The 15,258-nt window shown below is 31.5% G+C and overlaps 1 protein-coding gene across 4 annotated transcripts in view; it reads left to right on the top strand.

Annotated features, from left to right (window-relative positions):
* LOC109725811 overlaps positions 1–4,380 on the top strand; it is a 43,295-nt gene extending 38,915 nt beyond the window's left edge. For all 4 annotated transcript variants that reach the window (XM_020255180.1, XM_020255178.1, XM_020255179.1 and 1 more), the window contains exons 11-13: positions 2,048–2,145; positions 3,492–3,709; positions 3,834–4,380. In XM_020255180.1, the coding sequence (XP_020110769.1) occupies positions 2,048–2,145; positions 3,492–3,709; positions 3,834–3,907 (390 nt within the window). In that variant the 3' untranslated portion in view covers positions 3,908–4,380. The remainder of the gene's footprint in view (positions 1–2,047; positions 2,146–3,491; positions 3,710–3,833) is intronic.

Genomic DNA, 15,258 nt, shown 5'->3' with positions numbered 1-15,258 from the left:
AAAACATGCAGTGTTAACAACTAGATTTACGATAATAGGAATTTTAGATTCTTGTTTGTAATTAGTGATACTTGATTGAGTTAGTTGCCACTCCATACTTAATTTGACTGCTAATTCTTAACAACTTAGAATGCAAATTGTTTGTGTTAGCATGGATCGTCATTCTCGGGCAAGAAATTGTTTGTGTTGATATTTCAATTGTTTGTGTTGATATTTCTTTACGAGCCGAGTAATTTTTAATCTAGCATGAACACCCCATGTTTCCTTGCTAATATTTTGTATGATATGTTTTGATTGGAAGTTTTGGGAGTTGAGGGAAAAGATGCAATTTCTAATGGTGGGTTATATCTCTCTTCTTTTAATATTGGTCTTTAACAACTTAGAATGCTAATTGTTAACAACTTAGAATTCTTAACAACTGAGAATGCTAATTGTTTTAGTAGGAATCGTCATTCTCCAGTCACGAAATAGGTTGTGTTGATATTTCAATTGTTTTTGTTGATTTCTTTTTGGCTAAATTACAGAAAACCTCCCTGTTAAAACCCGATTTTTCACTTCTTCCCCTGTCATTTAAAAACCTACACTTTGTCCCCTTGTAAAATGAAAAATGTTCACAGGGGGGTACGATGTGAACTGTGATGACAAAATGACCATTTTGCCTCTCACCATTTTGCCCCTCACCATGTTCACAGGAGAGAAGGCTGAGGGTATTTTTGGCATAAAAAAAAATATAATAATATTTTATAAACGGAATCCTAACGGATTACTAACGGTAGGGGGCGAAGTGAATATTTTTCATTTTACAAGGGGGCAAAGTGTAGGTTTTTAAATGACGGAGGGAAAGTGAAAAATCGAGTTTTGACGGGAGGGTTTTATGTAATTTAGCCTTTCTTTTTACCAGCCGAGAAATTTTTATCTAGCATGAATACCTCATGTTTCCGTGTTAATATTTTGTATGATATGTTTTCATTGAAAGTTTTCGGAGTTGAGGGAAAAGATGCAATTTCAAATGGTGGGTTATATCTCTCTTCTTTTAATATAGGTCTTTAACAGATTTTGACTGTTTAGTAATGCTAACACAAAACATAAATTCCCGGTATTCAGTCAAGTTAAACACCACTTAACACAATCTAGTTTGATTGCAGTGTTTAGACTAGCTATTAAGAGATCTGCAGCAATCAGAATAGCTGCCAGGGATTGCATTGCTCAATGAATCCTGAGAAAGCCAGTGTGGTGTAATTATTTTGATTAACATTTCATATGTTTGTAAAGAAGTAATTTTCAAAATTGATGCACTTTCGGATTGTTGTTAGTAGTCTTTTCGTAGTCTCTGGGCCTTGATAGCAAAAGTTGTGCTTGGTACTTAAATAAAGCTCTTTGAGTAGAGATTCAAGTGCCAATGAACAATTATTGAAGCTTTATTGCATGATTGCCATAATTTTGGAATGTTTTGTTCTATTTCACAAAGCAACTGTTTCACACATGTACTATGTTACTTATCTGGTCATATTGCTTATATTTTCCTTGAAATTGCTACTGACATGATTGATAAGTGCTCAAGTTTTTCAAAAGAATGTTGCATGCAGAGAAAGCAACATTTTGCATGTGAGTTTGGTTATTTTTTATTTGTAATTTGTCATAGTTTTCAAAGTCTACTGCAAAATGCTGCTACCTCATCTTATTTTAGAGCAGCCACTTAGGAGAGCCTTATCAGGTGCTCATCTTTTTGGTTAATGTGAAGTACTAATATTCTCAACTTATGCTTTATATCTAATATTCTTGACTACAAATCTGTAGCAAACAGTTTTACAGGATTAAATGTTTGATTATTCATTCTTCCTCTTCTGAAAATTTAATTGGTGAATATTGCTAATACATATTAAGAGGATGTAAATTAGTATGATCCTGCGCTTAGAATAACTGCAGCTAACTGGGTGCATATCTTCTTCTGCTATGCTGTTTGTTTTTGTCGCACTCGTTGTCACAAGAAATTGCTATTCTAGGTTTGCTCTTTCTGTTCTGCACTTAGATAATTTCTGGATTTTAGGTCCGACTTATCAAGGAGCTGTATGGAAAGCAAATTGGAGAGCTCTTCCATAGTCTCCCCTACAATTTGATTGAATTTGTGTTGGAAGATTTTGACTGGTACGTAAAACTTTTAAATGCCCGTTGCTCTAGATTTTCGTAATAGATGAATCGATAGTTACTAATCTGTCGTAATGTACTTAGTTTTTTCTTTTTCTTCGATCTTGATATCATTTTAAGGTCCAGAATTGGTTAACAATAGCTATCTATGATGCACAGATACTTCACTTTACCTATTGTATCGTATTGAATACCTATTAGCTACCGATACTTGCGCGAAGCACACCTGATGCGTGTAGGATACTTAATAAGAGTATCTCACATTTTTGAAAATCCAAAAAGTACCGGAAACTTGATGGATATACACTACAGTCACTTGCAAGATAGGGGGTAGAGTTATTTTGCAGTGGGATGACACACTGCGCTGAATTTGTGATTGATAAAAACTAAAGATTGTCGTTGGTTTGATTAAATTTGTCTCTCGATGAACAAAAGTCAACCATGTTTATTTCTTTACACAAGTTAGTCTTTTAATTGCTTTACACTACTAGTCATCCAAAGATTCTAAACTTTTTTCAATATATGGTTATCATAGTAATAATAATATATGCATTAAAATTAATTTTTTATTACTGTATCCTCTATATATAGTTTCCTAAAGATTTTCAGAATTTGTCGTATCGTTGTATCTGTATCGCTCGCGTCTTATCCGTATTTTGTATTCGAGTATGTGCAACATAGATAACTACGAAGTACTGGTTTTTCTACATCGGCATCTCAACTCTATCTTATGCTTGAAGCCTACTTAACACATTGCTTCAACATTATTGATTTCTTACCTCAAGTTTGCATAGCTCTTAAGTTTTTTTTAATAAATGATACAAATGTTCGAACAGAGCGGAAGGGTTTATGGGATAGAAATATTTAATTCTTCTTGTGATGAAGAGAATTGTTAGACCTGGCAGGAGGATACCTTAGAGCAACTTAAGGTTCCAAAATATGCTATTTACAAATATCAATAGTACTATATAAAAGGTTTCGAGCTCCATAAGGTGGTTAGTTCCATTGTATCTTTTGCCTGTTCTTTCATGCTTAGGACAATTTAAGAGAAAGTCTTGGTAACACATTCCAAAAATAACCCAGAACTAACTAGTATGTGAGGTTATGATTTCATCTGGGCTATAAGACAAGTCGAGAGAGAATATTGGCGAAACTGTTTCAGTTTAAATATTAGATGTGCTGGTGGCTTCCTTCCTCCAAAAATCCTACACCGATTACATTTTAAATAAAACCTTTCTAGAGCCTGTACAGTGGCCGATTAATACCTTTCTGAACCCTCTACATGAAAATCGCATTTCATGATTATCCGAATAGTTGGAAGTTAAATTTGTTCTCTGCTGGTGCAGCAAGGTGACTGTCAGTCTTAGGTATGCGGATCTTCTTTCAACGCTGCCGAGTAGAATCAGGGTTTTAGCATGGCCCGTCCATCCCTCTAAGAAAATGATTTCAACCTCAGATAACAGCAATGAAGAAAGCAGTGAAGCGGCAGCGACAGTTGCTCAATCTATTCCATCTCGCCTTTCATATGCTGAAGATGCATTGAGAACTATGAGCTTGCCTGAAGGTTTGTTTTTTTACTCTACTTTCTTTTCTTCCTGTGCGAGATTAAATTCTCTTGCATTTGTTTTTTGTGCTTCTGATTTTATTTATTTTTTTTTGGCTGCAAATTTTCTTTAAAAATTTTGCAGCATATGCGGAGATTGTATTGCACCTGCCGCGCATGCTGCAACAAATGCACCAACATGTCGTCACTGCTTCCTAACTGCTTCCTAACGGGCTCAATTACTGTTGGCAAAAAAACTTGGAATTAATCTTTCATTACTGTGAATACAATGGTGCCGAGTTTGGTAGAACGCCGAAGGCTGTCGTGCAGCATAAATTTGTAGTAGTAAGAGAGAAAAATATGGGGAGCGTTGTGCCTGCCTGATACTCGGGAAAATTACTGTGTTCTTTTACTCGAAACTTTTCTGTGAAAGCTGAAGTTGTAAGCCATTTCAAGCAGTTCTAATTGTTTTCGCCAATCAAATAGAACCTACATGAGTCGAATGCCCTCGAAATCGAAATCATCTTAGCATTCGGAGTAAAAGGGCGAATACTAGCTTTTCTAACACTCTTATGTAATCGAATGCCAGCTTTCCTGACGTTCTTATGTAATCGTCTTTTCTGACGTTCTCATGTAATCGTGGCGACGATACTTTGAAAATCGGGTGTGAGGTGCTTAGATTGGCATGCGTATCATATGACTGCTCGTCTGCGTAAGCTTTTACTACCAGCAGCGATCTGCAATTTCCGCGCGAAGCTGCCGCTTGTTTCTCTTTTTCTCTTATATTTTATTTTGTGCTGGCATATTATTATTGCTTAAACGCAGAGATTTGCCAACCCATTAGATAATTGTGGGCAGGGGGTTCCTCTGGTTTCCTTGATTTAATTACAAAAATTAATATAAAATCGATCTAAATTGGTGTGAGAAAAATTAAAACGGTGGTGTAGCGCCATAACGACGGGATTTGCACTACTAAGATATGTGTTAATCTTAATGTATCAGAAATACCCATAATCAAGAAGTGTTAACGTTTCGAGTAAATAAAATAGAAAGAAAAAAAATTCTAAGCACAATCGCAATGATGCAAGAGGGTTTTTTACATGGCTCACCCAAATCGCACTAAATCTACGGGCACAGTGGGTTCAAATCAACTATCAAGTCAATTGAAGAGATTATAAGATTTGATTGGAGATTAATTGGAGATTATCACTCTGTTATAATATTCAAGAAAATCCTTGTTAATACATCATTTCTGAAGCACCTTATGATTCCACGAATTCTACTTCGAAAATGTCTTTTCGAATTTCTCCAATCAATACCGAAAGCTTTGAATCAAATAAGAAGAATAAGAGAGCTTTTTTTCCTACCCTTTCTGCACCGCACCCCTCTTCGCTGCATCATGAAAGGAACCTCACGGAGCAAAATGAGAACTCTACTCTCTAAACCCAATAATAAGAATTCCTCTTGTAACATCGCTTAGCCCAACAATGCCAATGGGTCAACCAGTCTAAACCAACTCCTAACTAGCCCATTATATGAGTTGTTGAACCAAACCCAAAATAAACCAAATAGGCTAGCTAATTGGTGAATTTGATATCATATCACTAAACCAAACTAGAAGTTTTTGTTTGGTTTTGATTCGCTTTCTCCATTTGAATATATTTGATATTTTTTTAACATAAATTGTAGAGGTTGTTGGCTAAACTTTATTTTTTTTAAAAAAAAATTTCATTTATTAAGTTAGATTTTTAGGAGTAACTTGGCGTACTAAGTAGCAGTCTGGTGTTACATATTGCACACACAATTATCTATAGACAAAAACACATAAACGTATAAAATGTGCGCTTTGATGTTTTTACAAGTTGGGTTGGTTTTTAATTTTGCCGTCCAATGTTAAACCAAATCAAATTGTCTGATTTTAAAAATTTTCAAACCAAAATGAATAAAACTGAACCAAATCGAATGAAAAAAAAAAAGGAAGAAGATCGGTGTGGTTTCATTTTGTGGGTTTTGGGTGCAGGGGGGATCTTATTGCCACGATAAATTATATCAGTTAATAAAATAAAATAAATTGTTTATCATATATATATATATATATATATATATATATAATATATAAAACTAGGCTGGAATGCTAAGGTTTTCGGCCTTAGGATGAAGAAATATACGATTAGGATGATGTGGGTTCTCTAGGGTTGAGTAAGTTGTTGATTGAATAGTATAATTTAACGGATAAAAATAATCAAAAAGTTAAATCTAACGGTGGAAAACTCGGTAGCACCAAGTGCTTGGTGCTATCGATAGTATAGTATCCCAGCCGGACTCTATATATATATATATATATATATATATATATATATATAGAGAGAGAGAGAGAGAGAGAGAGAGAGAGAGAGTGGCTACTATNATGTGTGTGTGTGTGTGTGTGTGTGTGTGTAAAGTGGGATTTTGGATAGAGGGTGAGGAATGTGATCAATTACCAGCGACAGTCCAACCTTACAAGCACCGTACCGTACGCGAGGGGAGCGAGAGCAAACACTCTCCAACTGAACTGAATTAATTAAGGGATCTTACTCGGAGATGCCATTGCCATGCATATCGATCGATCGATCGCTTGTGTGAGGCGCGTTATTTAATCATGTACGTACGTACCTCTATGTATAACTGAGAATCAATCTCGACTACTAAAATAGAATAGATACAATAATAATATAGAAGAAGAGCAATATATATTATATAAAAGCTGGAAGATGATAACACGAATCCTAGCTAATTAATATTGTACGTGTGTAACAGATGCGGCCTCATTAATTAACTAACTCTCTAATATATATTAGAGACCGGCCGCTGCATTATTAAGTCCCGGGCATGCATGGAAGATTTCGGCAACGGGCCGGCCGGCCGGCATCTCTTTATTATTATGCATGAATGATCGAGCAGCAGCTTTTATATATATACATACATACATATATACATACATATATATAGGCCTGAAAGCAAAGCATAAATAATCCTGATCTAAATATGTGAATTTTTAAACATAATAATAGATACAGATAAACTCTATCTCTAACAAAATCTTCGTGAGTTCAATATTCTAATGAAGTTTGGATTGCTATTTTCAACGGTTATCGGAGCAATTCGAGCTGCTCAGTTGGCGTCCACCCAATTTTAATTTTAATTTTAATTTTTATGGCGAGTTCTTTTCAGTAGAGGTAGGTTACTAACTCTGATTATTTAATAATAATAATAATAATAATAATAATAAAATAATTAAACCAAAAAAAAAAGTTCTGTGACGGGCCAACCCACGTTTTGTTTCATCGTTGGCATTGAAAGCGAAAGCCATCCACCCACTCGTGCTCTCGAAGTTCCGACCTGACCTTCTTGGAACTTGACGTCACCCTCTATCCCCATCGAGTTAGACTGGAAACAGGGCTTTCTTTTCGCAAATGCCCTCTAAAAAAATTTTATTTTAAAAATAATCCTAACAAATTTATAATTATAAAAATGATCATATTCCTGTCACGCAGGCGCCACGCAAGCGCCATGTGGGCGGACTGGGAGCCTACTTGGCAAGTCGAACACGGTGAATGATTCACCGTGTTCTGGTTCACCGTATTTCATATTTATATTCCGTTCAAACACGGTGAATGATTTATCGTATTCCGTATTTTTATTCGCCTTCTCAACGGGTCGGGTTTGGATCGAGTTTTCAAAAGCCCGAAGCCGAACCCAAAAATCAAATTAAAATCCAAACCCGGATCCGAACCCGGTGGGTTTTAAAAATCCATACCCATATCCATCCCCGACCAAAAACCCGAAACCCGAACCCAGACCCGAACCCTGCGGGTTTTAAAAATCCATACCGTTGGATTAAGATCTAAGAGATAAAAAAATTATTAAATTTTTTATATATTGTATAAATAAATAAAAATGAATTATGTATATAAATAATTCATTCGGGTTTGGGTTCGGATAATATTTCGAGTATCCATACATATTGACATCCCTACTCCTTATTCCTCTATTTTCTTTAGACACGGTAAACTATTTACCGTGTTTGGACACGGTGAATAATTTATCGTGTTCAACTTAACACCTTGGCCTAGCCTCGCTCTCGTGGCGCTGATGTGGCGTCTGTGTGGTAGGGTCAGAAACAAAAATGCAAATATAAATTTGCTGAGGCTGTTTTTAAAATAAATTTTTTCTAGGGGACTAAGTACAAAAAAAAATAAAAAAAAACCCCTGGAAACATGAAAAGCCCAATGCCGAGAATGTACTTAAGAAGTTTTAAAGTGAGATGGAAACCCAATGGCGCTAACAAAAGCTGAATTTCAAACCAATCCACATCCACGGTTTCAAAACTATTTTGGGACCATCAGCGCAATTTGCCGAAGAGAAAGGCACATCAACTGAATTAAGGCTCCTTTTGAAAATTTTCGGTCTCTTTTCGCATCATTATTACTTTTTTATTTTTTTTTCAATATTAAATATGTATAATTTGTTATACCATGCACCATAGAAAGATTTTTTTTTTCTCTTTTTTTCTTTTGATTTTTTAGCTTACAATATACCCTACTAAATAAAAGATGGCAACTTAAAAAAAAAAAAAAGTTACTTTTAAATTTTTATTTTTTTGAATTGAAAAATGACAAACGATCGACAGTCCACTTCTATACTTTTTAATGCAGAAATTATATTTAAAAAAACAAAAAGTAAACGCGGCAGCAAACAAATTAATAAATTTTGACAAAAGACCGATTTTTTCGAACATATATAGTTTCAGAAATATGTGAAGTCAATAATAATTTGGAGCTGATTAAAGATGCAAAATTGTACTTCGTTGTTGAATGAATTGTGCGAGTCAACAGCTCCGAAGGGGTTTTTCTCGCTTTCAAGGCATAACAATAACATCGGTCGATCACCTGCAATCAGGGTCTTCATTGCAATTAATTAAAAGATCCGTTTTGATTTTTCCTTTTTCTTTTTTTTTTTTTTTTTTTTTTTTTTTTTTTTTTTTTTTTGGTGTTCGTCTCGTTTATTTTTACTCGAAGAAATATAGGCTGTGAATTGTCAAAGTTTCCTTCGCTCTACTGCGCTGATCAATAATGATGTAACCGACCTTCGACAGTGAAAGATGAAAATTGTACGCTTCTTTATTATCTATCAGGTGAAGCAACACATATATATTATATATATATATATATACATAAAGCTTTACACGTCACGGCTAATTAAAGAGATGCGCAAACTTTGTTTTCGCCGCCCGGGAAGATCCACGCAATTACTTTCAAATGGAAGCCGACCGACGGTTGGCCAGCTCAATACTCACTAGCTCTCGCAAACCAGATGCTCATCAGCAGCAGCACTGCAATTTTCCATGGCTAGCTAATAAAACCAACCAAATTAACGTCTCTCCGGGCGCGCGCGCAAGCCACAAAAAAACTTGATACTTGATGATTGGTATCCGAGATTTTAAGTTCCAAGCCTAGTTGATTCACATTTGCAGCCGAGTTAAATTTAAATTGATAAATGTGCCTAGCTAGCTAGTTCATAAGATTGTCAATATTAAAAAGGCATCCAGTAGTCTAAAAATTCATTCTTTGAAAAAAAAAAAACAGAAAAAAAAAAATGTAGTTCAAAATTGTCTAATTAATTTGGAAAAACCAAGTGTCCGAAGCCGGTAGCTTATTCAAATATCATCAAATTAATAACGGGTCGATCTCTAGCTTTCTCGGATGCCGTGTCGTTCGTGTTTGTTGATTGAGTCTGAAAAATAAAAAGATAGATAATGACCTGCAGATTAATTACGCTAATGTTAGTAAGAATTTTATTCACAAGAACATATTACGGGGACGTTAATTAGTAGGATATATAGCTAAAATAGAAAAAATTATCGTTTGAGAGGCTAAAAAGAGCACATATATATATATATATATATATATATAATATATATATATATATATATATATATATATATATATATATTATATATATATATATATTTAAAGTACAGATAAACTATAATCCACAAATTGAGTAAAACAATAATCCAAGCAAATTTCAAAGTTTAAAATATAAAATTTTGAAAATTTTAAATATTAACTTTTTGAATATAAAACTAGATTTTAAATTTCAAATTACAATCCGAAACATCAAATATTAAATTAAAAATTTTAAATTGCAAATGTCAAATTTCAAATTTCATATTGCAAATTTCAAATTTCATATTGCAAATTTCAAACTTAAAATTTAATATTTTCAATTTTAAATTCCAAGCTTGAAAATTAGAAATATTATAATATCAAATTTCAAATTCAAACTACAAAATTGAAACTTTCGAACTTCACATTTTCAAATATTATCATATGAAATTCCAAATTTTAAACTTTATAGAATTCGATATTTCAAATTTCAAATTTCAAGTTTTATTTTATAGTCAAATTTTAAGTTTCAAATTTTAAATTTCAAATTCGAATTTAATATTTTCACTTTTGAATTTGAAACTTGAGAATTTTAAATGTTATGAGTCAAATTTGAAATTTTAAACCTTTAAAATTTTAAATATTGGAAATCAAATTTTAATGTTTATTATAAATAAAATATTAAAAATTTAAATTTTAAAATTTCAAATTTCAAAGTTTAATTTTATATTTTATATTTTAGTTTTCAAAATTAGAAATTCAAAAAAATTAATTTGCTGAATTTCAAATTTTAAATTTTAGATTTTCAATTTAAATTTAAATTTCTAGCATAAGATTTTAAATTTAAGATTTAACATCTAATATTCTCAAGTTTAAATTTTTAACATCAAAATTTAAATATTACAATATCAATTTTCAAATTTTAAACAACAAAATATTTAATTTTGAACATGAAATTCAAAATATTAAAATAAAAAATTCTAAATATTAGACATTTAAATTTTAAACTTTAATCTCAATTTTAAATTTTAAATGTTAATTTTAAATATGAAATTTGCAATTTCAATTTTGAATTTTGAACTTCAGAATTTTAAATATCATGATATCAAATTTGAAATTTAAACATCAAAATTTTAAATTTTGAACATAAAAAATTAATGTGAATTGTAAATTATAAATTATTAATTTTAGATTTTAAATTTTAAATTTTAGATTTCAAACTTTAAATTTGGATTTGAATTTTCCATTCTCAAAATTTAGAATTTAGAAATCAAATTTGCCTAATTTGAAAATTAAATTTCAAGTTTTAGAATTTTAATTTAAATTTAAATTTTTTAGTTTAAGAATTTAAATTTCAAATTTAAAACTTAGTATTTTCAATTTTTAATTTTTAACTTCAGAATTTCAATATTAAAATATCAATTTTCAAATTTTGAACTTCAAAATTTAAAATTTTTGAACATCAAAACAAATATTATAATATTTAATTTCAAATTTTAAACTGTTAAATTATAATTTTAATCTATATTTTAATTTCTAAATGTTATTTGAAATTTGAAATTTGCAATTTGATATTTAAAGGGTATAAATTTGAGATTTTATATTTAAAATATGTTAGGAATTTGTTATTTTAAATTCGGATTTAAATTATCAAGTATCAAATATCAAATATCAAATTTCATGCTTAAAATTTTGAATTTTATGTCTTAATCTAATCTTTTGGAATTTAAATTTTAAATTTTCATTTGTATTTTTAAGTTTATAATGAAAACTAAATTTAGAATTTTGAAAATTTAAATGTAGATTTTAAATATGAAATATGAAATATCAAATTTCGAACTTGTTATTTCTTTTGGAATTTAAAATATAAAAATTTGAGATTGGAAATTTAATCTAAATTTAGAATTTTGAAATATTAAATTTTGATATTAAATATCAAATACAAATATCAAATTTCAAACATCAAATTCAAAATTTTAATTATTAAGTTTTTAAAATTTAAAATTTAAATTTACATCTTTATTCTAAAATTATTATTTTAAAAAATGAAATTTAAAAATGTGAGATTCGAAATTCAAACTAAAGTTATATTTTCCAAATTTTGAAATTAGATTTTAAATTTCTGGTGTAAAATTTTAAATTTTAATTTGAAATTTCAATATCTAGATTTCAAATTTTAGTTTGAAATTTTATATGTTGTTATTGAATTTTAAATTTGAAAAATCTTAATCTTAATTTTGAAATTTGGATTTCAAATTTTAAATTTCAAATAGTTAGAATGTTCAATTATGAAATTTATAATTTTGATTTTAATTTTAAATATAAATTTTAAATTCCAAATTTTAATTTTTGATTTTGGATTTTAAAGCTTTAGTTGTTACAAATTCTGGTGTAATTGTAATGTGTATATGCAACCGCGCGCGTTAAAAATGAAGGCGCAGAATTTTTTAGATTTACATGGTTCTCTGTATTTCGTCCAACAAATTAATCAAAATTCGTTTATATTTGGTGAGGAGGTCTCCATGTTAACAAGAAATTAAGAGGGGCTATTTCGAAAGTGTTTTTATATATATTATGTATATATATATATATATATATATATGATGCGGATCGAGATCTCCATGCACCACTCTCTTTTTCGTTACGAACAAGTAAATTAATAAGCTGGATTTCACTTGCGGAGCATATCGACCGTGCGGACACCGTAAAAATCCCCCCTAAATCGATCGCGGGTACGTGCCAAATAGATTCCGCGCAAGAACGGATCGAGTTAGTGTTCGGTCTCACAAATAATTATGTAAATAATAAACGAACGAACCGTGCTATATGTTAGTAGCAAAATTCTATTGTTGCTACCAGTTTTTTAGCTTTTGGATCAACTCTTCTTATTATTTCTAACCATTGGATTAAATACTATAACCCAGTGGAGACCACTCAACTCTAGAGAGACCACTCAACTCTAACCGTCTAATATCATCCTGACCCTACAATTTTTCATCCAAGGATTAAAAACTTGATAGCAAAAAGAGTGTTTTACTATTAATAGTATTCCAACCTAATTCTATATATATATATATAGAGTGAGGCTACTATGCTCTCGGAAGCACGAAGCCTTCCGTGCTTCCAGCTCGTTTTCGATGTTGCGACTTTCGAATCGTCGATCGGCTCCGTTAAACTTGATCTGAGTTTTTGGATCACTAGAAAATAAATTTTATTATTTTTCGATATCATTTGCCTAGTGATCGAATGGGCTCAAATCACAAATTTCAATGGCCGTAGTGATCCGTTTGCAAGTTTAACGTGTAGAAATATCCAATTACATGAAATTTTGATAGAAAATTCTTTATACTATATAAAACAAGATCAATATCTTTGATTTAAAATTTAATGTCATATTATTACATTTTGTAAGATTTTTATTTTCAGCCGTTGATTTTGAGCTCCTTCGTTCACTAAGGCAAATGATATCGTAAAATCATAAAATTTATTTTCTAGGTACTTCAAATACTCTAGATCAAGTTTAACGGAGCCGATCGACGATTCGAAAGTCGTAACATCGAAAACGAGCTGGAAGCATGGAAGGCTCCGTGCTTCCGATAGCATAGTAGCCTCACTCACTCTCTCTCTCTCTCTCTCTCTCTCTCTCTCTCTCTCTCTCTATATATATATTATATATATAATAATATATATATATTCACCGATTCATCATCAGTGAATGCTATTAATGGGACGGGGGGCCCTCCATTTACTCTGGGGCCCTCCTCATCCAATGAGGGCGCCAAGGGCCAAGAAACAATTTTTGTATAACTAATGCACCCTACAAGCTATATATTATATATTATATATATATATATATAGTGTGAGGCTACTATGCTTCTGAAAGTATGGAGCCTTCCGTGCTTCCAGAGTTTTCGATGTTGCGACTTTCGAATCGTCGATCGCTCCGTTAAACTTGATCTAGAGTATTTGAAATATCTAGAAAATAAATTTTATATGTTTTCGATATCATTTTGCCTAGTGATCGAAAGGATCAAAATCAATAATTTTAATGGCTATAGTGAGCCGTTGGCAAGTTTAACGGTGTAGAAATATCCAAATCACGTAAAATTTTGATAGAAAATTTTTTATACTATATAAAACAAGATCAATATCTTTGATCTTAAATTTTAATGTCATATTATCACGTTTTGTAAGATTTTTATTTTCAGCCGTTATTTTGAGCTCCTTCGTTCACTAGCAAATAATATCGAAAAATTGCATAATTTATTTTCTAGATATTTCAATACTCTAGATCAAGTTTTAACGGAGCCGATCGACGATTGGAAAGTCGCAACATGAAAAACACTTAGAAGTACGGAAGGTTCCGGCTTCTAGAAGTATAGTAGCCTCACTCTATATTTATATATATATATATATAATATATATATATATATATATATATATATATATAATAATATATATTATATATATTATATATATATGAGCAGGACTGTTGTGCTCTCCAAGAGCACGGAGGCCTCCGTGCTCCTGAGCTGTTTTCGATAATGGAATTTCCGAATTGACGATCCGCTCCGTTAGACTTGATCTAGCGTATTTGAAATTTCTAGAAAATAATTTTTACGATTTTTCGATATCATTTACCTAGCAATCAAAATGATTCAAAATTAATAATTTTTAATGGTTGTTATCTACCGTTTTCAAGTTTAACGGTATCGAAGTATTCAAATCAGATAAAATTTTGATACTATCTACAACAAGATCAATATTTCTGATCGAAAATTTTAGTGCTTTATCACCACTTTTTATAGAATTTTTATTTTCAGCTGTTAAAAATTATTAATTTTGAATCATTTTGATTGCTAGGTAAATGATATCGAAAAATCGTAAAAATTATTTTCTAGAAATTTCAAATACGCTAGATCAAGTCTAACGGAGCGGATCGTCAATTCGGAAATTCCATTATCGAAAACAGCTCAGGAGCACGGAGGCCTCCGTGCTCTTGAGAGCACAACAGTCCTGCTCTCTCTCTCTCTCTCTCTCTATATATATATATATATATATATATAGGGCAGTGCTACTGTGCTATTAGAAGCACAGAAGCTCTTGTGCTCTTAACTTTCTAACCACCAATCAAGTTTGATGGGCGGTTAAAATGAGAGAGGGAAGAGATATTGGATAGAAAATGAGTGTCTTAACTTCTCTTTTTTTTGAATTTCTTTCTCTCCAATATCTCTTCCCTCTTTCATTCTAACCGCCGATCAGACTGGGTGGTTAGAAAGTTAGTAGAATAAGGACTGCTGTGCTCCTAATAGCACAGTAGCTCTACTCTCTCTCTCTCTGTATATATATATATATAGAGTTGAGCTAGAATACTATCGATAGCAATCGGGCTCCGTTGTCACCCATTTATTTTCGATGATAGAGCCTCCGAATCGATGATCGGCATCGTTGAACATGATCTATACCATTTGAAGTGTTTAGAAATCAAATTTCAAATCTTTTCGACATCATTTGCCTAATGATCAAAGGGTTTCAAAATTTGTAATTTTATAGTCGATATGAGGCGTTTTCTCGTTTAACGGCATAAGATATACAAATCTATTGAATTTTTGTTAGAAAATTCTTTAAACTATTTAAAACAAG

The sequence above is a fragment of the Ananas comosus genome, linkage group 20 (genome assembly GCF_001540865.1).
Source record: "Ananas comosus cultivar F153 linkage group 20, ASM154086v1, whole genome shotgun sequence".
NCBI lineage: Eukaryota > Viridiplantae > Streptophyta > Magnoliopsida > Poales > Bromeliaceae > Ananas > Ananas comosus.
Note: the sequence above shows the minus strand (reverse complement) of the source record. Positions and strands in the feature narration are given on the sequence as shown.